This window comes from Sinocyclocheilus anshuiensis, unplaced genomic scaffold (genome assembly GCF_001515605.1).
Source record: "Sinocyclocheilus anshuiensis isolate Anshui unplaced genomic scaffold, SAMN03320099.WGS_v1.1 scaffold300, whole genome shotgun sequence".
Taxonomy (NCBI): Eukaryota; Metazoa; Chordata; class Actinopteri; order Cypriniformes; family Cyprinidae; genus Sinocyclocheilus; species Sinocyclocheilus anshuiensis.
This window is the reverse complement of record NW_015557379.1, coordinates 2,954,950-2,981,031: the sequence shown is the minus strand read 5'-3', so window position 1 is coordinate 2,981,031 and position 26,082 is coordinate 2,954,950. Positions and strand designations below refer to the sequence as shown.

The following is a 26,082-nucleotide window of genomic DNA, read 5'->3' as shown; positions in this document are numbered from 1 at the left end:
ACACACACACACACGCACACTCTCTCTCACACACACACACACTCTCTCTCACACACACACACTCTCACACAAACACACTGTAAGCCCTGGACCACAAGATTTGGTGAGATTAGCTCAAGTTGTCCACATAGATAATGCACCAGGCAGGTATTTGGTGGAACAGAACTTAATTCCCTTTATTTCTCAATAAGGTGAGGGCGAGGGGATGGGGAAAACTGTAACTAAAGCCTTTCTTCCTTCTGTGGTTGGTTCTTGGAAAAGCAGATCAATCTCTCTGAAGGGAAGACAGAAGAGATGGAGAGTTAGTTAAAGGTGTTCAGGCTACTCACGACCCCACTGAGCCTCCATCCTCAAGAACTTGTCCCGTGTCTGGGTTTAGGGTGATCCAGCATTCAGCATCTGCTCGTCTCCCCGGCTGAGAGACCACTGAGGCTCCCTGTTAGAGGGGAAAAGGTGAACACCTGTGTTGGAGCTATCCCTGGTCCTGAACCCTCTTACTGGGTGGCCCAGCCCTTGTTGCTTCATATAGCTTCATTTTGATTGAAGCCATTTCGTCTGCCCACTTTTAAAGGCTACTGAATGCTGATGAACATTTGACTCCAACTAGATATTGTCACACTGACTTTTGGCAAGATTACACAACAATCACCATCGTTTTGTCTTCATGTCATCATTTTAACATAGTTGTTTCTTTGGTCTAATTCTGTTAACCTAAAAAATTATGAATTTCTATCTAATCACTTTATTCAAACCTCTAGGTTGTAATTGAAAGTGTATACTTTGAATCGAGATATACAAACTTTATGTGCACAGGTTTTATTGTCACGGTTATTAGGATTTATGTGACTTTGCACATTTTGATTGGTTTAAATGTCCATGTATGTGTGAAAGAAATGCCAAGACAAAATGCTGTAAATGCTCTTTATGTTTGGCATGTTTTGATATGTGTGTAATGTATTTATGTCTTATAGTCTTATATAGTCTTCCTAGTTGCATGTAGTTTACCATAGACTAAATTATTTTAAAATAAAGCAAATTATTACTACAGGCCAATCTTACCCATGAAAAAAAAAAAACCCATGAAAGAAAAAACTTTTTTGCTGCTTTAGAATAAATTATGCTAAAGCAGCATTTTATGAATGATTTATGAATCACCTTTCTTTTTTGGACATGCCCATGAGAATGTTTAGTCCGATTGTCACTTATGGAGACATTTTTCAGCTAATCTCGGTAGATTAGTGAGGCCCTAAGGGTCTCAGAGGAGTGTAGACCTCGATGTGTGTGTTTTGGCAGATTGCTCCATTGGATTAATGTGTCACTAACAGCTTAGTCACAGATTCACTTTGACCACCGAGACTAATACTATCTCACACACACTCATTTGAGTGTCCTAATAAATCGAATTTACTCAAAACATTCGAGGAAACTTGTTTCATCAAATTAATTAAGTAGCTAATGGTGTCTCTCCAAACTTGTCATTAAGTTCACCTAATGTGCTTTTTGGAAAGAGTGAACTTTATGATTAAACTAATTGGAAGTAGATACAGCTCAGTGTGTATGCTCAGTAATTTCTGCTGATTGTTTCTAAATCATTGATTGTAAATTAACTTAATATGAACTAAATTAAAATCATCATATTAATTATATTGTGAAATATTATTGTAATTTAAAATGTCTGTTTTCTATTTTAGTATATTTTAAAATGTAGTTTATTTTGATTTTCAGCAGGCATTAATACAGTCTTCAGTGTCACATGATCCTTCAGAAATCATTCTAATAGGCTGATTGGTGTTTAAGAAATTGTCTGTTATTATTATAAGTGTTGAAAAAGCAGTTGCACTGCTTTATTTTTTTAGTTTTTTATTCTAAGATATAAATTTCAAAAGAACATTTATTTGAAATTGAATATTTTTTAACACAATAAATGTCTTTACTGTAACTTTTGGTCAATTTAATGCATCCTTCTCCAATAAAAGTATTTATTTATTAAAAACAAAATATTACTGATCCCACATTTTTGAACGGCAGTGTGTACACACACACACACACACACACACACTATAGCATATATAGCTATAGCAATAATGATAAATGTATTTTTTTTAAATCGTTCTAAATGTAAAAGCATAGAGTCCACACCACAAATATAACGATAATAACACAGAGGAACAATATAGTTGGAATCACTTTGAAAACGATTTTTTTCCCAACTGAAAGCCAGTCAGAATCCATCCTGCTTTAAGGAGCTTCACCATTTAAAGCAGCAGGTGATGCACATACTTATAATAAACAGAACGGTGTGGATGCTGATATAGTTATCATTTTAGTTTTATTTGTAGCTGTGGTGTGAAGACTTGCAATACATATCCAGATTATTAAAGCTAGAAGACTTTAAGGAAATTATTAAGTAAATATTACAGTTATTCCAAAATGAGACATTGCAGTTGTTTTTATTTGTTTCTGTGTTGTGGTCTTGGCACTAACTGTTGATGGCTGTTTGGTTTGAGTGAATGAAAAGAGGCTATTTTGTTCTGTGGATGGTCTCTTGTCTCATCTGTCACAGCTGGATCTCTATTGAGGGTCTCTCCTCACCCTGGTGTCACTTTCGCTTTCATTCACGCTGAGATGTTGTCTGGCACGTGTCAGTCAGAGAGAACCGTTTTTTCAGAGTTTGGTCCAAACTATCAGGTGCACATTTAGGTCTGTCTTCAGGCTGCTCCTTTGCTCTTTTTCTGAAGTTTAGTGTCTTTGTGTTTCTGTTGGGCTGCTGTCTGGAGATTCAGGTGTGTGTCTTTGGCAGACTGAGCAGAAAAGATGAGCAGGAAGAAGGGATGGAGGAGTGTGTGTGAGAGAAATAGAGAGAGAGAGAGATACTATCACCTCTGCTGTCCTCTCTCCGTTCTGATCCCTGTCTATCTCACCTGACCTGCATTAAGTCTCCTGTCATCATAGCGACGGTTGTCACGCTAACTCCAGGAGCCCCGGCACTGTCATCACTGCACTTATGGGCCTGTCAATCACACTGAGAGAGAGAGAGAGAGAGAGAGAGGTAAACAGAGAGAATTGTGAGGGTAGAGCCTGAGGAAAAGGGGAGGATTTTGTTTGTGCAAAAGGGCATGAAGGAGCGATAGAGTGGACAATGGACAGAGAAAATCCGATTCTTTCATTTTTTTTTTTTGCTTGCTGGTTTGTTCATTTGCTTATTTGCTGCTTTTATTTTTTATCCTGATGTTTGTTATTTAATTTGTTAATTTGTTCTTTTAATTGTTTGTAAAGTCCATAAATGAGGGATGTGAAGGAAATGAGATGGAGTCTTTTGTTTGTTCATTTGTTTTTCTTTTTATTAATTTTTTGTACTTTTTCTTTTTCTGTTTGTTCAGTTTATTCGTTTCGTTCCTTTTTTGTTCTTACTTTTGTTTTGTCCATTTGTTCATTTTCCTTTTTTCTGTCATTTGCTTGTTTGCTTGTTTGTTTGTAGAAAGCTGTATAAAGGAAGGCTATAGACAAGTCTGTTTTGTTCATTACTTTCTATATTTTTTTTGTTAATCTGTTTTTCTCTGTCCCTGTTTGTTCCTTATATTCATTTTGTTCCTTAATTTTTTTGTTATTTTTTGTTTGTTCAATTTATCCATTTGGTTCAATTTTTTGTCCATTTGTTCATTCTCTATTTTGTTTTTTGTCCATTTATTCGTTCTCTAAGCTATTTTGTTTGTTTTTCTGTCAGTTGTTAATTTTTTGTTAGTTTGTAGAAAGCTGTATAAAGGAAGGATACAGAGAAGACAAAAGAAAGAAATATTGAGTCGAATTGTTTATTATTTTCTATCATTGTTAATCTTTCAGTTGTTTTTTGTCCATTTGTTCCTTTTATCCATTTTGTTTTTATTTTTCGTTCTTACCTTGTTTCTTTTGTCCGTTTGTTTATTCATTCTCTTTTGTCTGTTCTTTTCTTTTGCTTCCTTTTTTGTTTGATTTTTGTTTGTTAGTTTGCTTATTCTGTTATTGTTTGTGCAAACGTGTATTAAGGAAGGCTATAGAGAAGAAAAAAGGCAGAAAGTCTGAATCGTTGGTTTGTTTGTCCTTTCTGTATTTTTGTTTGTAATTTATTGTTTTTGTACATTTGTTCTTTTCATTCTGTTGTCCTTTTGTTCATTCTTTCTTTCTTTCTTTTTTTCTTTCTTTCTTTCCTTCTTTCCTTCTTTCTTTCTTTCTTTCTTTCTTTCTTTCTTTCTTTCCTTTGTAAGTTTGTTTCTTTTCTTCACAGATCACACACTGATTGGCTGAATGCATTCAGAAGTGTAAGCTCATTGGCTGTTTATTCAATTATTGAGATGGAGGAAGTGAGCATTGCGGTCCATTGGTGTTCCACCCGTGTCACAGTAAAACTCTGGCAGCATTTCTTGTAACAAACTGTTTTGGCCGGTTGGCTGAATACACTGTAGAGTGGCACCAGGCGAGCGCTGGTCATAATCCACACTGAAAAACACACACAGAGGGTGAGGTCATCATCAGGGCACGGTTGAATCATGGATTGTAATAGTGGCACTGACAGCAGCACACACTCCCACAACTCAATGACCCTGTACACCAGCAGCACCGCCAGTCAACTGAAACCCCATTACCAGCACCCAGCCGTGATCCATCACAGAACGCTCGCCAGAGAGAGAAATTAAACAACAAGCTCTTACATCATATGCTTACCTTGACATTAACATCAGCACCACAAAAAAATAAGTAAAACTGTAAAAGAACATCAAATTTGACATCCCATTTCAATGAGAATCAGCCTAAAATAATTTAATCAGAAGTACAGTCCATCACACTCTACAGGCACGAGCTCTGGGATTCACACACATCAAAAGGGATTTTGTCAAATAACCCAGTATAGACTCCGCAGGCAGACTCCTGCAAAATTATCCCATCAATGTAGCATGAAACACTATATTAGCTGAAAATCAGACTTAAGACTATACATTTTTGGCAGAGCCTTGGATTAAAATGCAGCTATATCAGATTATTATTGAAATGCAGATAGAAAATTCAAACAACAAACAGAAATGACTAAATAAAAGAGCAAATTGGAATGAAGTCACACCCTTGTCATTAATAATGAAACAAGCAGTTCCAGTTCTGGATGCTAACTGGACATTTTCAGCCATGCTAAATCTGATTAACAGTCTTTAAACAAGTTTTGTGTTTATTTTTTTTTCTTATCGATTTTGTGAAGCAAATTTTACATTTTGATTTAGTTTTAATTTTGTTTAAAAAAACAAACAAACAACAACATTTTTAAATCATAGGAAGCCTGTGCTATTTTCACATGACCTTGCAATATTATATTCTTATTTCAGCAAGCAGCTTCTGGTAATTTTGATAGAAAAAGGTGTATTATTATTAATTTTTACTTAAATTTTAATTAAATTTCATATAGCATATTTTTTATTTTATTTTATTTGTTTTATATATATATATATATATATATATATATATATACAACAAATTGTGTATGTATGTAAAATGTATCTTGGAAGTCCAATTTTTGGGGAAAAACATTTTAAAATGCATAAATTTATATTTATATATTTATTTAAATGTATTTATTATTTATGACACTGCAAATGGAGGGTAAAATCAATAATAGATAGCTTTTCACAGTTTTTGTCAGTTTGCACAGGATTGATTGATTGATTGATTGATTGATTGATTGATTCATTCATTCATTCATTCATTCATTCACTCAAGGTCAGGTTGGGAAAAGGTTGTTGGTACCAGGCTGCTACAATGATTGCTTTTATAGGAAGATCCAGTTGCTAAAGTTTGTAAGGTTCATTTATTATAAGATGAAAATTTTGAAAAGTGCTGTTTAAGACACTTACTAAGCGAGTAAACAACATCGTTTATACACATTTATGCAGGGCCGTAGTAACCATTGGGCTAGGTGGGGCTGGAGCCCCGGGGCCGAGCAAGGACGGGGCCCGTGATTGGCTGTGGGGTAAATTGACTGGCGCGCCGATCGCCAAAGTCACCACGCCCCCCACTTATTAGCGCTGTTATTTAGTTGAGCTTTTCCGTATATTCCATGCATTACATTTGAGATTGAAGCTTAAAGTCTGAATTTGGTTTACCAATCTAATGCATTTATTCTATATTTGACATTTGAACATGTGCACGTATTTATCAGGTGATCGCTGCCCAGTAGCCTATGTCTGCATTCACCTCTCTTCACTTCGTTCTGGAGTAATCTGGAAATGTTCGGACAAAGAACAATATTCTATAAGTAAAAATGTCAGCAATTCTGAGAGAGAGGGGCTCAAAAAATGAAAAACTTCAAATGCAAACAACAGAAAAAAAACATAAGTTAGTAAACTCCCCAGCTATCAGGTTATTTTACTAAAGCTGATGATGGAGTGGAAGTAACTTCAATCAACTGTTGTTGGAAGTTCAGCAAGTGAACCGGGCACATGGGAAAAAACCAGCGTCATCGTCTACACGGTTAGTTTGATTATTAACTGGATGTCCTATTGATTTTGTGTTTGAACAAACTCTATATATTCATTTAAGGATTGGGAGATAATCCGGTAGAAATGTATTAATCATTTTGCTCGTCAAGATGTAGGCTAAGATTATCATTTAAACGCATTTTAAGCAGGTTTTAAAACAAATGTTTTAAACTGTTAATGAACATTAAGCAGTGGGGCAGAATTCATTCTGCTAAATGCGTGCATTAAGACGGTTTCAGCCTAATTCTCGTCTTTGCGAGTATCCTCGTAAACACAGTTATTTGTGTCTTAAATGAGCGTTAATAGTTAAAGATCAAGCATGTGTAGTGTTAGGCTATATGATATCCTGGATTAGCCTCTATGATGAGATCTTAAAAGGATAGTTCACCCAAAAATGAAGATAGCCTGTCATCATATACTTAAACTCAAATTGTTCTAAACCTCTATGAATTTCTTTGTTCTCCTCAACATAAAAGAAGATATTTTGAAAAATGATTGTAACCAGTTTCTGGTCCCCATTGACTCCAAAAGTGTATTTTTTTTCATAAAGTCATAGGGGCCCAACAACTGTCTGATTACCAGTATTGTTCCAAATATATATATTATTTTGTGTTCAACAGCAGAAGGAATCTCATACAGGTTTAGAACAACAACAGAATTTTCATTTTTGGGTGAACTATTCCTCTAAAGCAGCCTAATATAGCTGCTGTTGCCATTTGTGTCGATAATGTAAATCAAACATCAGAAAGAAAATCACTTACTGTCCTTGACTGAATCACTTATTGAATATATACAGTGAAGACCATTCAGTCTATTTTTAAATTTTCTTTATACATCATAATATTATGCAAGTTTTTCAAGTAGGCCGATTTCTTATGATCGTTGTTCTGTTGTAGCTTAATTTGTGACTGATTTTTACTTAGGCTAGTATTATTTTTTTGTGATATTGAAATTGGTAACAAAAATTATGAAATTTCAGTGCATCAAGAATTTTGATGTGGGATAAAAATCCTATTTAAAGCTTTATATATATATATCATTATTGTGATGGGGGGCCCTGCAGTAAGTCATAGCCCCGGGGCCCAGTGCAGTCTTAATGCGGCCCTGCATTTATGCACACGTTTATGCACACGTGTATGTTTGTTTTTGGTCATATCCATTAAATATCCTATAATATTTTTATATTTGGATGGCTTGGTATTACTCTTGTTTTCCACTAATGTTTCTGATGGTTTTTGTATAACCTGTCTCACTTATTATGGCCTCATTATTTTTGGCCTTAAAGGTCACATAAAGAAAACAAACTATGGTTGGTCACTTTAAATGTCATCAGATGGTCTCTCCTGTCTCTAAGCGGCCAGTTCTTGGCTGGATTAAGCTGCAAATTGGACCAGACGTTGACTATTGGCAAAGTCTGGCTACATAAGGCTATTGAGAATGAGACTGTGTATGTGTATAATTACAGCAAATAGCTGCGGAAAACTCTACAGATCAGTTTCAGTCCACCAAATCAAGCCCCAATAACAACTGTCTGATAACAGACACCTGCACATCTGCTTTGATGGATTATCATTTACAAAAAACAAAACAAATTCTCTCTATATCAGGATCTAACAGATGTTACACTTGCCGTTTGTGTGTGTGTGTTAGAAAAGAGAAGTGTCACTTGTCATATTCTGTTTTTCTTTCACACACATACGCAGCTGCGCTGTTGTTTCTGTGGTGACTTGTTTTTTCAACCTTTTGTATTAATTTGCATAAATATACAAGTCAGGTTTGAATCTGTTTCCCTTCAGCACTGAAGAACTTTATTTCCACATGCAAACACACACTTTATGCTGTCTATATGCTATTACACAACATCTACTTCACTGGGATATCTCATAATGTTCCTGTGCTGTATTTATTATCAAATGCAGTGTCATTTTGGGCAGGTTTTATGATGTTGACGAGTGCCAAATTCAGCGTCTGTCACTGTGGTTTCTGGAAACACTTTATTTCCCATTTTCAGGAGAATAATGTAACATGCTTTGATACGGAATGATTACATATTCATATACTATACTTATTACTATGGTGCATGCCTACCTTGACAGATTTTTTTGGTTGTGAATTGATTAATTCATAAAGAAAATACAGATTGTTTTTCTGCAGAAAAGTGGATTATGCAATACCATTTTAAAGTTTTTTTTTTTTTTTAAAGAAATGAATACCTTTAAATCGATCAAGAGTAACAGTAAAAGCATTTGTAAAATTGCCAAATTTCTACAGAGTTTCTATTTCAATGAAACGTTTCTATTCGTCAAAAATACAAAATCTCACATTTTCCACAAAAACGTCTTTTAACATTGATAATAATAAGAACATTGATAAATAATATTTCAAGCATCAAATCGGCACATTAGAATGATTTCTAAAGAATCATGTGACACTGAAGACTGGAGTAATGCTGGAGATTTCATTTTTATTTTAGTTTAAGATTTTATACATGTTTCAGTTTTACATGTTTCATGTTGGCAACATTTCTAAAGTTTTTCATCTAAAATGTAGATTTTATTACAGCTTTATTAAGGATTTTTAATCATTTCTGCATTAAAAATTGAGTGCCACATGTCAGCTTCTGTCTCAACCAATGGCTTGAGTTTGGGGGCAGGGCTGACTGACTTTTTTACACAGTATTTTTGAATTATGTATATTTATGCTCATTAGATTATCACATTGTTATCTTAGCGATGAGTTAAGTCAAACTTTTTTGTAATGAATTGTGAGTCAAGTCTCCAGTGCATGCACTTCTGTATAACATGTGGAGTTGCTGTCTTTATAGAGCACTCAAAATCGAAAAGACATCAATGTGGCTCACTGGGGTTTAAACAGCAGCAGAAATAAGGCTGCGTGAGTGTTGAGGTGTGGGTGAACATGTCAGTGAGACCACTTATGTGTTGTCACTCATCTTTTACTTTCTTTTCCTTTTCCTTTTATAAAGGCAGTTCTGACAATTTAAGAGGTGAAGCAAAAGCTTGTGTTGTTTTAGGACAGAGGACCGGGCGGCCAGTTCATGCCAGCCCATCTGGTGTGAGGAGAGTTCTTCCCCTTATGGTCCTTCCTGAAGAGTGACTGTGCGTGTGTGTGTGTGTGTTCAGCGTTAATCGTGCAGAACAGAGTACTTTGTAGGGTAGGACAGGGGATGCTGACACCATCATCTCAATATTAAAACACTGAAACACACTCAAGGATACACAGACACACACATTCACATACAGAATGACCAAGAGTATGCGTCTTGATGATGCTCATGGCTCTCTGTTTGTGTGTTTCTCTCTGCAGGCCACGGATAATGACATTGGCACGTTTGGAGTGGTTCGGTATTACTTCAGCGATGAGCCAGACCAGTGAGATTATCATTCATTAACATACTGTGACCTTTCACACTGATACAGCATCCTGTTTAATTCATTAATTTCCTCTGATTAATTTAATCCACATCTCTGTTGATTTGCATGCCTTTCTCTTCTGTTTCCGTAGACTGATTTCTTCTGTGGCTGTTTCAAATTAAATACTACCACACTGTTTACTGCATGCCACACAGTACATAATGTATACTGTCATGCAATATTTTATGTTTATTTATTTTTTAAAGTTGAAACATGAAAATGAAAGTATAAAACATTATGCAACCACAAAAATAGTAGGTTTATAATGACATCACTATACTACACACTTAATTCGATGAGCAACATCCTGTTATCAGCTAAGTTTGGTAGTAAAATGTTTGTTGCATTTATATTGGTATCCATCCATCCATCCATTGTCATTTTAATAGAGTGTTTTCAGTAGTTAGCAGTAAACCAGTTACCTCACTTGAATATGTTCGTAGATTTGTGTTGGATTTTATCTTGGGAATGGAAATATGAATATTTTATTTGTAAACCTCATAGTTTTTCGCTAAACCAGTAGTAGTACTGACAATGTCGTGTAAACGTGGCTGAAGACACGAAAAGTGGAGGAACAGAAAATTTGATTCAATTGAGTCATTTACGCTGGAACCGCTCCGATTGATTCTAACTCGTGACTTCAATTGTTCAGTTCTAGCAATTCACTAACAAAAAAAAATATATCAAAAGAGCATTTCATTTTCGAATTTCGACATCGCTTGTAATGATTTTAAAAAGCAATGTATAGTGATGGGTGAAACGGAGCTTTTCGAAACTCCGAATCAGTTAAACTATCACATTGCAAAATAATTCACAGCTCTACAATTGGAACATGAATCATTTAATTCGGATTGGGACTTCAAAGCATGTATCGCGAATCACTTGATTTAGATCGGGACTTCGGAGCAGGTTTGCGAATCATTTGATTTAGTTCGGAACTTCGCGTATCGCAAATAATTTTTAGATCGAATGGTATGATTCGCGATCTGCGCTCCGAAGTCCCGATCTGAAATTATGGTTTGTGAATCATTATTCAGGGGTGCGTTTCCCAAAAGCATCGTTAGCTAACTATGGTTGTTAGTTCCATTGAACTCTATTGGTAACGACGGAACTTGCGACCATAGTTGTTTTTGGGAAACGTACTCCAGATGGGGACTACCTAGTGCGGATCGCGAGTCGTTTGATTTAGATCGGAACTTCGGAGCAGGTTCGCAAATATTTTGAGTCAGATCAGAAATTGGGAGTGGGTTCACGACTCATTTGATTTAGATCGGAACTTCGTGTATCGTGAAACATTTGATGCAGATCTGGACTTAGGAACTTAAACTAAAGTTAACATGAAAGTAATAAGTAATAAAAAACAGTAATAAAAGTTACATAATAATATTATAGTATATACAGTAAATAATTGTCAAAATTTTGATGATTTTTAATGCTCTTATGCTCAGCAAGGCTGAATTTATTTAATAAAAAATATAGTAAATGCAGCCTTGGTGAGAAGAGACTTCTTTCAAAAACATAAAATAAATCTATATTATTACAAACTTTTGACTGACTGTTTAATACAAAAAAAAAAACACTTAGAACTGTGCACAGTATACTTACTGCTAAAATATGAGTCTATGGTAGTGTGCTGTTCTGAACATAGCCTTTACATGATCCAACACTTTCAAAGTTCTCATTTGCTGGTTAATTAATTTGTCTCTTTAAGTACCTCTCTTGCAACGATTAATTGGTTAACAGTTACTCATTTCCATATATTAATTTCTCCCCCAGGTTCTCATTGGATGTTGAGACAGGTTGGGTGACTCTTCGAGACCGGTTGGATTATGAGCTCATGAGACGCTTTACTCTAACAATACTGGCCCGTGATGGAGGAGGGGAGGAGACTACAGGACGCCTTCGCATTAACGTGTTGGATGTAAACGACAATGCACCAGTCTTCCAGAAGGAGGCGTATACGGGTTCACTCATGGAGAACGAACAGGCTCCACAACAAATAGTCCGAGCCCGGGTGAGAAACATAAAGAGATGTGAAAACACTGAAAAGTGGATGATTTGTATCAGAATGGATGGGAGGGGTTGAAAAGTTTTAGTTATTTGTGACGTCAGCTGAGTTGGACAGTTGTTTCAGAGAAAAACACATGCACCGATGAATCGAGCACAATCAGAGCAAGAATGTGAAATGAGGACAGAGCCACTGAGTTGAATGTGAATGTTAAAGGCCAGATTTTATAGACTCCCTGATCCTTGTTCTGATGTGTAATTGTGGGTCATTCACTCTGCTAGTCTTCAGCATGTCTCAGTTAGTGTTTAATTCTCTCCGCATGTGGACACAGCAGCACTAATTCCAGCCGTCTGCTCTAATCTGTGCTGTGATTGACAGTTTGACAGCAATTGCTGCAGTTATCTGACCAGCAGGTGGCGATGTGTGTTGTTGTGTGTCTGCCAGTTCACCTTGTTTTTGTAATCCTTCTATCATATTCACTACTGTACCATTATTATTATTTTTTTATTATTATTTTATCTGAAAAGCACAAAAATGATACTCAGTTAAGGCAAGAAGAGATCAGGTGTTTAATTAATTTAATTACTTTTATACATTGCCATTTTGTGAGATTTTGATTTAAAGGTGATGTAACGTTCTTGTTTTTTTTGTTTTTTTTTTACGTTTTTTATTAAAAAAAAAACATTTCTGAAGGATGACTTTGGTGCAGTGTAATTTTAGTATTTTTATTAATACTATAATGTATAATTAATTTATAATTTATTTGCTATAATAATATAATTTATTTATTAGTTTTTATTTTCAGTTTTCATTAAAAATAATTGTGCTTTTGTTATTTTGTTGTTTTGCTTTAATTTATTTTTATTTCAGTTAGTGGCTAAAGTAACATTTCTAACAGCAAGTTTAAGTTTTTCATCTAGCCTAATACTTTATTTCAACTTTATTTCAGTTAATCTAAAACAAATTTTAATAGTTTAGCACTATAAACTATTAACACTTTATTAACACTATAAAACATTGCTTTGTTTGCATTGTTTTTTCATTTGTTTACTTATGTAATGCATAATTTTTCCTTTAATTTGACTTTAATTTAACTTAATTTAACCATTTATTTTGATTTCAGTTAGTTGTCAAGGCAACATTTCTAATTTTCTATTATGTCTAATTTAAAGTTTTTTTTATCTAATATTAACATTTTATTTTATTTTATTTCTGCCTTTAATTAATGAAAACAAATTTTAGCAGTTATAATATAGTTAACAATAACAACATATATAATGCTATAAAAACATTGCTCTGTTTGTTTGAATGCTAAATGTTAGCTTCTGGCCCAACCAAGCATGAGTCTGTGGACTGGTTTCCCTGCTTTTGCCTACATTGACAGATGAGGGAAGGGGCGGTATGAGTGTTTGGGAAACGTGTTTGGAAACAGTCATTACAGTAATGATATAATGACCTTCTGTGTCTCCCTGTGTGTGTTTCTCAGGCGACGGATGAGGACTCTCCTCCCAATAACATCCTGACCTACTCCATCATCTACGCCTCTCAGTTCAGGTCATATTTCAGCATCAGTGTGGTGGAGGGCTACGCAGGTCTGTGTTCAAATCAAAGTCACCTAATAATACGATTTCACTGCTTGTTCATGCTAGTGATGGGTTACATTATGCGCTCTCCATCGCTCAGGAATCGGATTTGGGTTTAACACCTTAAAGCGTGAAAATGCCTTTAGAGAAGCCTTTGTGACCTCTGGTGTTTCATAAATGGATTATAGATTGCTGTCTAGTAAGCATGTGGTGATATATTTGTTTTTCTGTTTTTATATTTATTCAATTTGCGTGTCATATAGGGTTGCCACCCGTCCCTTAAAATACAGAATTGTCCCCGATTTATCCCGTATTTTACAAAGGCCAACGCATAGTTGAATCAACAAATAGGTATTGTGCACTGTTTATAATACTAATCACAATTATAATGAAATCAATTTCATAAGAAGTATCAAAGAAGTTCATTTTTGCGTGATTGCATTTTGGCGTCTTTGTTTCCATAGTGACGGAGTCTCCAGAACACGTGCCGTTAAAGCCCTTTCGCGGTAAACCTGCGTGGTTTAAAACATCTAGAGCTCACATCCGCCCTTTGAACACAAGGCTCTCACAAGATGTAGGGCTGAATGGGAAAGTTATCAATGGATCTGTTCAGTAACTAATGATGAACGCGCAGTTTGCAGAGAAGCTTGCTCACGGTGGACTGTCTGGCTTAAAGGGATAGTTCACCCAAAAATGAAAATGTTGTCATCGTTTACACACCCACAAGTTGTTGCAAACCTGTAATAATGTCTTTCTTCTGTTAAACATAAAAGAAGATACTTTGAAGAATGTGGGTAACCAAACAGTTTCTGGTCCCCAATGACTCTGATAGTATTTTTTCTCTACTATGGAAGTTACTGAGGACCAGCAGCTGTTTAGTTACCCACATTCTTCAGAGTGTCTTCATTTTGTGTTCAACGGCAGAAAGAACTTTATGCAGGTTTAGAACAACCTGGGTAAATTATGACAGAATTTTCATTTTTTGGGGTGAACCATACCTTTAAAGTGACAGACACATCCGTGCTTCTAAAGGTATCGGCCTATTGTTTTATTAAAAGTTGGATAGTCTGTTAATACATTATCAGAGCTTAGGAGACATAATTATTATATTTTTAGGCATTATTAGCCAGATTAATTAATAGATTATAGGCCTATTTTATGTTATACCCTATTTATTAATTTATCATTTATATGAATCATAAATATATACATAATAAGTAATCATATGTCATTTGGCATTTTAAAAAGTAAAAAAAAAAAGCTAAATTATTTAATTATAATTACATAATAATGTAGTCCTAATTTAAGCAAATTAATAAAAAAATAATACAAAATTTTCCCATCCTGGTAACAGCTGCAGAACTGTCAAAAAAGACTAATAATAATTAATAATTATAAATAATCAAATTTAAAATAATGTTAATGTGTTCTGTTGCAAGTTTACATAGCCTACTTGAGCATGTTTTCTCATGGTTTACTGTTGAGCTGTGAGTTCCTTACTGATTATTTGTGTCCCTTATTTTGCCTCGCTGAAGGTGGCAACCCTAGTGTCATAACTCCTGTTTGTTTGTTTATTAGTCATCACCGTGAATCGTCCTCTGGATTATGAGCAGGTTCCAGGTGGACTGATCTTTCTGACACTGATGGCCAGAGACGGAGGGAACCCGTCCCTCAACAGCACTGTTCCAGTCACCATAGAGCTGTTTGTGAGTACTACACCTGCCTTCACACTTAACACAACCTTCCAGAGGCAATGTTCAATATACTACACCATGAAAGAGTGCGATTCTACGGGATGGTGATTAGAGGAAAACATTATGCAAATGTTTGTAATATCATGTCAGCTGCACTACCGTTCAAATGTTTGGGGTCAGTAAGTTGTTTTTTTTGAAAGAAATAATACTTTTCTTGATCATGGATGCTTTAAATTGCTCAAAAATAACAGTAAAGACTTTTATAATATTGCAAAAGATTTTTATTCAAATAAATTCTGTGCATATTTTGAACTTTTTATAGATAAAAGAATCCTGAAACGAATATATCACTGTTTCCACAAAAAAAATATTATGCAACACAACTGTTTTCAACATTTATAATAATAATAAGAAATGTTCCTTGAGCAGCAAATCAGCATTTTTTTTGAAGGATCATGTGACACTGAAGACCGGAGGAATGATGCTGAAAATTCAGCTTTGCATCAAAGGAATAAATTACATTTTAAAATATATTCAGATACAAATTTTTTTTTTTTAATTTACAGTTTTACTTTTTTGTAATTATAATACTTTTATTAAATTTTATTAAAATATTAAGATATATTAATATTGATCCCAAACTTTTCAGTGTTAGTGTATGTAAAAAAAACTAAAGTAGGACACATGAGCAACTTTTGTTGCATCATAAAGCAGTTGAAACGTCTTTTAATTTAAAGAAATATTTTGATTTCAATACCTATTAAGCTCAGTTAACAGCATTTGTTGCCTCATATTGCCACAAAAAAATTACTTATGACATAAATTGACTTATCTATCTTATCGTAAAAAAAAACATTACTGTGAGGCGCTTACAATGAAAGTGAATGGGGCCAGTTTTTGGAGGATTTAATAGCAGAAATGATTAAGCTCAGTTAACAGCATTTGTTGCCTCATATTGCCACAAAAAAATTACTTATGACATAAATTGACTTATCTATCTTATCGTAAAAAAAACATTACTGTGAGGCGCTTACAATGAAAGTGAATGGGGCCAGTTTTTGGAGGATTTAATAGCAGAAATTTGATGCTTTTATATTTTATATAATTGCAGTTCTACTGTTTAAATATTATTTGAGCTTTAACGTTGTTTTTGTCAGTTTTGCTGTTTTAGAGTTAGTGTTACATTGTCTTTGGCAACGTTGTAAAATTAGATAAACATTTTACACTAATATCATATTAACAGGCATGCTGTTTATGTTTTGTGGTTATCTTATTGTAACAGTGAGTATTTTCATGTTTACAGACTTCCCTTATTCACTTCCTTTGCAAGTGACTCACTGTAATCCAGAATTTAGCTTTTTTGTGTATATATAGAAAAAGGAAAGACAAGTCTAAATGAATGTTACACCACAAGTGATTGAGCTTTACTTGTAACCTGGAATATTCCTTTAACTTCTTCTTTTAGAATCAGGTGAAAACAAAGATTACCCAAAACCGTAATTTCAGATTCAAGTTGCTCACACACAAACAAACACAGTTTGGCGTTGTGTGATCTGTGTGTTAATTCTGAATTCATGGGTTTTCTCTGAGGTCCATTGACTAGAACGGTTCATTTCTCTCTGGCATTTCTCTGATCTTTTATTATGATTCCGCTTAGACACATTTCATCTGAAAAACAGCAGGGGTTTGATACATCCACGTCCGTGTGTGTGTGTGTGTGTGTGTGTGTGTGTTATTACTGAACGTTGAACTGAATTAAAGTGGTAAAACAGTGTATGCGTCTGATATTGAATAATTTCCCATCGCCACAGCCTGTGAGTTTCCATTAAACCCCCAAAGCACTCCATCAATACATTTAATTATAACCAAAAGCTGTTTTTTTCCCCCCCTGTGGAAAATTAATGAGTTAATATTTAAAGATTTTTTTAGATAACTAATACACTGATCTCTTCCCTCCTTCCTCCGCAGGACGAGAATGACAACCCACCCGAGTTCAGCCTCCCGTCTTACATCGTCAACATAGCCGAGAATATCATTGCAGGTACATTTACAATTATATTATCAAAAATGGAAGAATGTATCAACATGTAGGACATGTACAGTGCTCAAAACCTCATGACAGCATAACTAGATTCCTGTCAGTGATGATTTACAACGCTCAGCCAGCTGTGCACTAGTTCTGTTCCACACTAAAATAATGGTTTGCGTGAATAAGTGCTGTTTTCCCAGAGCTAGGACAAAGGCTTTTGGTAGTTTTGTTTCAGCTCTGACCACCCAAAACCACAACCAAACAGTTCAAATATTCCCTAGAAAATCTGGTTAGAGTTTTATTCTAAACCTGTTAAACTTGTGCAATTAATTAAGCCTAAAATACACAGATTCAATTCACACCTGTTTTTGTGCTGATTGATTTTTTTATTTTATTTTATTTTATTATTTTATTTTATTTTAATTTAGTTTTTTATTTTAGTTTTATATTTTTTGTTTATATAATTTATTATTATATATATTTTATTTTATTTCATATACTGTATCTCCCACTATTTTTTTTATGTTGTCATTGTAATGTTTTGTTTTTGTGCTAATCATTTATTTAATTTTTTATTTAATTTTATTTAATTTAATTTTATTTGATAAAATCTCCCACTATTTGCCAGTGATGTTATCATTTGTAATGTTTTGTTTTTGTGCTAATCATTTATTTTATTTGATAAAATCTCCCACTATTTGCCAGTGATAATGTCATTTGTAATGTTTTGGTTTTGTGGTGATCATTTATTTTATTGTATTTATTATTTTTTTGAAAATTTCCCACTTTATCAGTGAGTATTATGTGAGTAATAGTGCTCATTGTAGTATTTGCTTACTGAATTCCGTCTTTTTCTTATGTCTGTTTGTATAATGATTTGTTATTGGACTTGTTTTTCGTGCAGTTATTTAATCTATTATTTATTTAATTAATTATTCATTTTATCTATCAAGTGCAACTCCTTCCAAAAGTAGAAACACTATTTTTTTTAAATTAATAAACAATGGTGTTTCTCATTCACACCACATGACAAGCACTGTGTTTCCTTCAGGAAATGCAAATCTATTCTATTCAGCTGCAGTTTTTTTTTCTGTGTGCTGCATCATTCTGGACACACTACAAACCTCCTTCAAGATATTTGTTTCTGTCTTGGTTTATTTTATTTATTTTTCCCTTTATATCATTGTGTTTTAATTGAGCGAGAAGGTTGTGCGCAGAGGAAAAAGGCATGATTCTCATGCATTTATTCACTCAATGCTTTTATTCCACACAATAGACTCGTCTTCAATCATCAAATGGAAATTACATTTGCTCCGTTGTGCGCTTGTGTGTGTCACCGTTACTGAACGCACTCTGATGATCCTGAAATCCCTGTCTCCATCAATGCACAGCACTGCACACTAACTAACCACTTCCTGTGTGAAGACCATCCCTCACGCTTTGCCTGTCTGTCACCTTATCTTTTTTTTTTCTCTTCGTACAGCTGTCTGTCTCATACATTTATTATCTGATGGCTTGTTTACATGCTCTTACCTTTCTCTTTTGTCTCTCTCTGTGTCAGGAGCGACGGTGTTGTTTGTGAACGCCACAGATCTGGACGCGTCTCGGGAGTTTGGTCAGGTCTCCCTCATATATTCCCTGCAGGGCAGCTCACAGTTCAGACTCAACACTCGCTCAGGTGGACAACGGCACACACATTCACACCTGACTTTTAACCCTCATGCTCGCTTTGGGGTCTCACAGGCCAAAGGCCCTTTTAAATATCTCAGATAACAGTCAGTAATCATGTCTGCTTGGCCCATTTACAAGTGTTAGTTGCCATTTACATTGTATTTATTTATTTATTATTAAAATTTGTATTTATTTTATGTTTTACTCTAGGCACATTTCTGGGCAATTTCTGTGCCATTTTTACATGGCGCCAAATAAATGCTCCTAAACAGAATTCCCATGTGCATGAAGAAATTACGTACATTAATATAGCCAGCTGCTTGCACACTTTACACTAGGATCATTATTGAAGAGTATATTGACAAGAAATAAATAAGTGCTGTCATTCACAACTCACTTAGTATAGTTATAGTAATTATTACAGATTTTCATATCACAAAATATTTTTTTTCTTTGAAAAACGTCATGCAAAATAATGTTTTTGAACAAGTTTCAAATAATCCATGTAGCCCTGCCCCAAACTGATGCCATTGGTTGGTTTAATGTTTTTATATGTGGGCCACTCAAAATTGCAATTCTAAACAGATAGAAACAACAATATTACTTTGTACATTATCACCACATCTTGAGTCTCGTCCAGCTGCCTGGAACAGGTTCATGTGTGTCTGAGCTGAATATGACTGTATGTGTGTGTAGGAGAGATCACTACCACAGCTCTTCTGGATCGAGAGATGAAGTCTGAGTATATTCTGATCGTAAGAGCCGTGGATGGAGGGGTGGGACCACAGCAGAAAACCGGCATCGCTACGGTAACGGCTGACCCTTTGATCCACATTAGACAGCCACTCAGACAACTATAAGTGAGCTTACTGTATATTACGTGAAAGAAGAATTGTTTATTGTGATGATTATTAATAGTATATTTAATTATTTATTGAAATTAGGTGTCTATTAGGGGTGTCTGTTTTCACCTAATTTTAAAGCAAAGTCACCCGAAGCAATGCATTATGTTAAAGATGACAAGCATGTATCTGTGGATCTGTCCACTGCAGGTGAACATCACTGTTCTGGACATAAATGATAACGCCCCCATGTGGCGAGATGAACCGTATCAAGCAAATGTCGTGGAGATGAGTCCCATCGATACTGACGTCATTACTGTGAGTGCTCTGATCTGACCTTTAACCTTTTGAACTGACTTTTTGACCTCAAACTGGCTTATACACTTCTGAATTCTCTTGTGACCTATCAACCTGACCTTTGACCTGTACGTGAAGGTTACTAATGATACATTTGTTTTTCATTTCCTCTCAACTTAAAGTCCCCATGAAATCAAAATGAAAGTTTTTTTGGGTGTTAGTATCAATATGTTAGTCTTAAAGTTATCTATAAGCCAGTGTGCTCCAAAACGGTGACAAAATTCGCATTTAGAAGATATAAGCATTCAAAGCTTGCAGTTCGTCACTTCAGCCAAAATGGATCAACAATTTTTTTGACGTCACCTCGTACTTCAGCTTCTCATCAAATCTTCTGACCAATCAAATGCTCTCTAGAATCCGAAGCGCCCGCCCCTACACTATAAATAGACGCTGAAGCTGCGGCTGAGATCGGTCACTTGTTCACAGTGTTAGTATTTTCTGTACAGTGAATGGCACAATGTAGGCAATAGGGAACGATTCAGACAGTGTAAATATGCTTTCGATTGGGGCAAATGAGGTCTGGTTTCATGTTGTGTTACGCGAACCGCGGCAGTGCGCACAGTCTGATCCAGACTTTGGCTCTGGTCCAGAGACGCGATCGCACGGAGCGGATCATATGCGCGAGTCGGCATATATTTAACACTTATAAAACTACACAGCCTCAGCATGATTATGATCACTATTTTGTATTACTAAGAGTTTCATATTGAATCTAGGGGATAATCTATTAGACTGTGGCTGTCAAATGCGGCTTTACCGAGCTCAACGGCTCTGGCCCAAGCAGATATAAACAAAACGCTATTGGCTATTTTAAAAAGGGGGCGGGGCTGCTCGATATGTCCCGCCCTGTCTTCCTATTTCAGTTTAAATTACGTCACCACTTAGAATAACGCTGCGTATTTCAAGGCACTTCAGGGGAGCTTTAAACACAAATGCAATAATAACTCAATTGTTTTTAAAGGAATATGTCCTTAATTTTGTGTGTGTGTGTCTAAGGAATATCCTGAAATGTACTTATTTATTTAATTATTATTATTAATTTTTCACTGATAGATCTCTCTCTCTCTGGTGCAGCTCTCAGATTTCATTTTCCATTCAGTGTATTTTAATTTGTCCATTTTAAAATGCGGTCTGGCGTCAAAACTGACATGCCATGATTTTTTAATTGATCACAAGTGTGAATTAATTTTGGGTGAAGACATAAGTGAATCATGGCTTACATTTTAGTCTGTTCACACAAAAATGTATCATATGGCTTTTATTTTTATTCTTTAATGGTGCATAGTTCTCCTTTTAGGAAGTAGAGAGTCATGGTCTGATTAGGCACCAAAAAGACTAAAAACCCATCATATAAGACGTGTATCGAATCCTGTAGATGAAATAAGATACAGAAACACTGGCAGTTTTGAAGCAGTGGTTTGATCCTAGTGTCAGCAGGTAAACATAGTTAGTGCTATTGATTTTATGAGTTATAATGTCTTACAGTTTCTCTCGGAGTCAAATCCCCACCTTACCCAGAGGAGCAAGTTTCCATCTCCTCTCCGTCTGGAGAAAACCCCCCTGTCCCTGCCTTTGATCGGCTGCAGTTTTGCAGCTGAATTCAAAGTGGGCTCTCACCTCGGTGTCCTTGGAACGTTTTACAGAGATTTCTATATTCTCATATTACTCTATTACTTGAAGTATGTGAAAAATCCCATCTTGAGGGGTTTTTCCTCCTTTGGTGAATGAATAAATTATTTCATATGTTAATGTCAGGCACACCATCTCTACTTTCAGTCTCATACGGCCACGGACCATTTGGAAGAGGCAAAGGGTTTCCAAAATCTTAAGGGTGACCTATTATGCCCCTTTTTACAAGATGTAAAATAAAACTATGATGTCCCCAGAGTGTGTATGTTAAGTTTTAGCTCAAAATACCCCACAGATAATTTTTTATAGCTTGTTAAAGTTGCCCTTTTCAGAAGAGGGCGGAGCCTCAAGAGCTCATGCTCCGGCTTACCGGCACCAACAAACAATCTCACGCACTGAAAATGTCAGAAACTTTCAAGCGGTCGTCTTCACATTGCTTTCATATGCAATTTTTAACTACCACATTCCTATTTACAGTCATTTTGGTAGCATGTGAAGGCAGCATCAGTGAAAACAAGCAGATAAATGGTAGCTTTAGCAACATTAGCCTGACAGAGTGTCAAGAAGATATTACGATATTGGATTTTGCCGATATGCCAATATTTTTCAAATTTTTTCACATTTTGGCCTATAGCCGATGCAGATACTGATATATATTTCCCTTTGTTTTGAAACAACACCAAGTCTCTCCTGTGTGGAAATTATAAACAAATTATTTTTAGTTTTGGTTAGTTTTAAGCAAAAACTTATTTGTTAGAAGTAATCAACTTTATTAAAGTTCTTTTTTTATGAGCATTTTTAAAAAAAAATCAGCCGACGCCAATGTTTACATTTTAAGCCTTTATTCCGATTCTGATAACATTCCGATAATATTGTGCATCCCTAGTATTATTCCCTCTTTCAGAATCAACTTTTGCAAAAATCCAGCATTGAAATGACGCTTGTTTGTGAGGCTGTCCGGCGTAAAATAATTGGCATAATCATAGGACTTTACAGATTTTTTCTGGGACATTTCCTTCGAAAATGAAACTTAACCACAGTGTTCTCAGCGGCTCAGATGGAGGGAGTCTATGGAGACTCCTATGTTCATTTGTGCATGCCAAAACACAACACTTGTAATGCCTCTTTGGTGCTGACAAGCAGCTACAGCAAGAAAACAGTAATGGCGGACTGCAGCTTCTCACTCATGCGTGTGTCTATGCTAATAGGGCAGAGAGTGTCACAAATGGGCAGGATTTCTCCCTACGTCGACGTGTACATTGGGAGAATCTGGAATCGCTTGTTCTGAGAGACTGTTTATCATTTATTGGGATTATTAAAAAAATGAGTGGGTGAATATTTGCCATTATAGGCTAGTAGTTTTCACACATTGCGGCCACACAACTTTGTTCAAACACCTTATAAAAGTGATTTTTGCATAAGAGGTCCCCTTTAAACTGTAATATGATGGACTAGTTTTGATGCATTTCCATGAGTCAGGGTTCACAGGGTTATCAGTCCACCAGGAAGCAACATTGTGTTTACCAGGTTCCCATGCAGGCTGTTACAAAAAACTAATTTAAAGGTGAAGTGTGTGATTTATACAAAAATGGTGCTAAATAGCGCTAAAAGTGGTTAATTGGCTTGTAATCATAGGGGACATTCTGACCGTTACACACATTTTCTGCTATTTCTCAGTGTTGACTGCTGTTATTATTTAAACGAACTGCCACTTTGTTGCCCTTACTGTGGTATCATTGATTTCAGATTTACCTGCCACTAAACATCACACAGTCTCAATAAGCCAGACTGTTGGCTATTGGCATTTAGGCGTCACCTTTGGCTTCTTCATAGGGAGTTTTAAGACATTAAGGCACGCTTTTCTATAAAGCTGTTTTAAATAACACAGATTCTAAAAAGCTCTATACAAATAAAAATCACTTGACTTGAAAAGTTGGTCCAGATTATTGTTTATTCTGGCCAAGAACCACCCAATTAGACAAGAGAGTCCATTTGACCTGCTTTTTTGAGATCAATTTTACCACAATAGACTAGAACTATTAAAGACAATTGTCATTATATGGTAAACAACTTTGTATTCGAGCGGACTGGTGCACATATAGTAGTTGGTGGTTTCAGCCAGATCTTGGCATTTATGCATTCAATATAAATCATATAATCTAAACTGTGAGCAATATCTGTGGCCATGGGATCTGAGGAAAAAGTAAACTAAATGCAAACTGACGGTTTTACAATATATTGGAAAACTGCTGAATTTGAGATGTGGGTTTTGTGTGTGTTCAAGTTAAATGTGGTCAGGCCTCTAGAAACCTTGGACTTCAACCCTCTGCTCGTAAATGTTTAGGGTGTTTTATACTGGCTCTGTCTTTTGCTAAATATGCCCCTGATTGTCCGTTAATTAACAAGCCAGTCCTGAACTTCATTAGGAGGTTCCGATGACTAATTAAAACGTAGCCCAGAGTCAAGTGCATACTTGATTATCCTGCTGGACACCGTGCAGGAGAGAGCGATAAAACAGAACAAAGGAAGAAATGGATGGATCATTTAAATCACAGAACAGTGGATGTAAAAACCAAATGTCCTAAAGCATGTTTGACTTCTACACTCTGGTGGGGGTTCTGAGTCCATCAGTCCACTTACCACTCAACACAGTGGTATAGTGTGGTTTAATCAAGTAATAATTCACCAAAAATATATAAATAAATACATATTTTTTTGTAATCATTTACTCTCTATCGTGTCATCCTTTAAAAAAAAGAGCCTCTAACACTAGCATTCTCTAATCTTTTTCTATTCTATCTACTTGTTTTCTTTTTTATTTATTATAAAAAATGACCCTCTAACACTAGCGTTCCCTATTATTTTTCTACGTTTACATTGCATTTATATTTAATAATTTAGCAGACACTTTCATCCAAAGCGACTTGCAAATTAGGGGAACAATAGAAGCAATCAGACCAACAAGAGAGCAACAGTATACAAGTGCTGTGACAAGTCTCAGTTAGTCTAGCACAGTACACATAGCTAGGTTTTTTTTTACATTTTGAATAGGATAGGATAGGATAGGATAGGATAGGTAAGTGCTAGTATTAATTGGTCTCTCCTCTGTCCCCCTCCACCACCTCCCACCACTTCTATAACAGCTGATGATTCGCCACATTCTTCACAGACAAAACTAGAACAATCAGTAGTCAATTCTCAGCCCCACACACACAGGACCTCAAACCAACTGCACCCACTGCTAAAACTCCCATCTTCTCCTTCTGTCCCCTCACTGAGGCAGAAGTATCCAAACTTCTCCTCTCCAGCCATCATACAACATGCCCTCTAGACCCAATCCCCTCACACCTTCTCTAAGCAATCTGCCCTACACTTTTACCAGCACTTACACACATCATCAACACATCTCTTCTCACTGGCACTTTCCCCACTGCATTCAAGCAGGCTCGGGTAACCCCACTGCTCAAAAAACCTACATTAAACACTTCTCTTATAGACAGCTACAGACCTGTCTCTCTCCTTCCATTCATAGTGAAAACCCTCGAACGAGTTGTTTTCAACCAGGTATCATTGTTTCTTTCACAGAACAACAAACTGGACGCTAACCAGTCAGGTTTCAGGAGTGGCCATTCAACTGAGACTGCGCTACTGTCAGTCACGGAAGCCTTGCGGATTGCAAAAGCTGATTCCAAATCAGCAGTTCTTATTCTGCTGGATCTATCTGCTGCTTTTGACACTGTCAATCATCAGATCCTCGTGTCCACCCTCTCATCACTGGGCATCACAGGGATTCCATTTCACCGGTTTGAATCTTATCTCACTGGTAGGTCTTTCAGGGTGGCCTGGGGAGGAGAGGTATCCAAAGTACATCAACTGGTCACTGGCGTTCCTCAGGGATCAGTTCTTGGACCCCGCCTCTTCTCCATATACACTACATCACTGGGACCCATCATACAGGCACATGGTTTCTCCTACCATTGCTATGCTGATGACTCACAGCTCTATATCGCATTTAAACCAGATGATCCAACGGTAGCTGCTAGGATCTCAGGCTGCCTGGCAGACATCTCGGCATGGATGAAAGAACATCACCTACAGCTCAACCTGGCAAAGACTGAGCTTCTTGACGATTTCACCATCCAGCTAGGTTTTTCTACAAATACCCCATCAACTTCGGTCAGAAATCTTGGTGTAATCTTTGATGACCAGCTGACCTTCAAAGACCACATTGCAAAGACCGCTCGATCTTGCAGGTTTGCATTGCACAACATCAGAAAGATCAGGCCCTTTCTAACGGAGCATGATGCACAACTTCTTGTCCAGGCCCTTGTCATCTCTAGG

At 36.0% G+C, this 26,082-nt stretch overlaps 1 protein-coding gene across 1 annotated transcript in view; it reads left to right on the top strand.

Moving 5' to 3' along the window:
- cdh23 (cadherin-related 23) overlaps window positions 1-26,082 on the top strand; it is a 270,976-nt gene that overhangs the window by 177,209 nt on the left and 67,685 nt on the right. Inside the window, exons 14-21 of the mRNA XM_016474656.1 lie at window positions 9,822-9,886; window positions 11,705-11,942; window positions 13,423-13,528; window positions 15,098-15,225; window positions 17,182-17,254; window positions 18,804-18,920; window positions 19,610-19,722; window positions 19,966-20,073. Coding sequence (XP_016330142.1) covers window positions 9,822-9,886; window positions 11,705-11,942; window positions 13,423-13,528; window positions 15,098-15,225; window positions 17,182-17,254; window positions 18,804-18,920; window positions 19,610-19,722; window positions 19,966-20,073 — 948 coding nt within the window. The remainder of the gene's footprint in view (window positions 1-9,821; window positions 9,887-11,704; window positions 11,943-13,422; window positions 13,529-15,097; window positions 15,226-17,181; window positions 17,255-18,803; window positions 18,921-19,609; window positions 19,723-19,965; window positions 20,074-26,082) is intronic.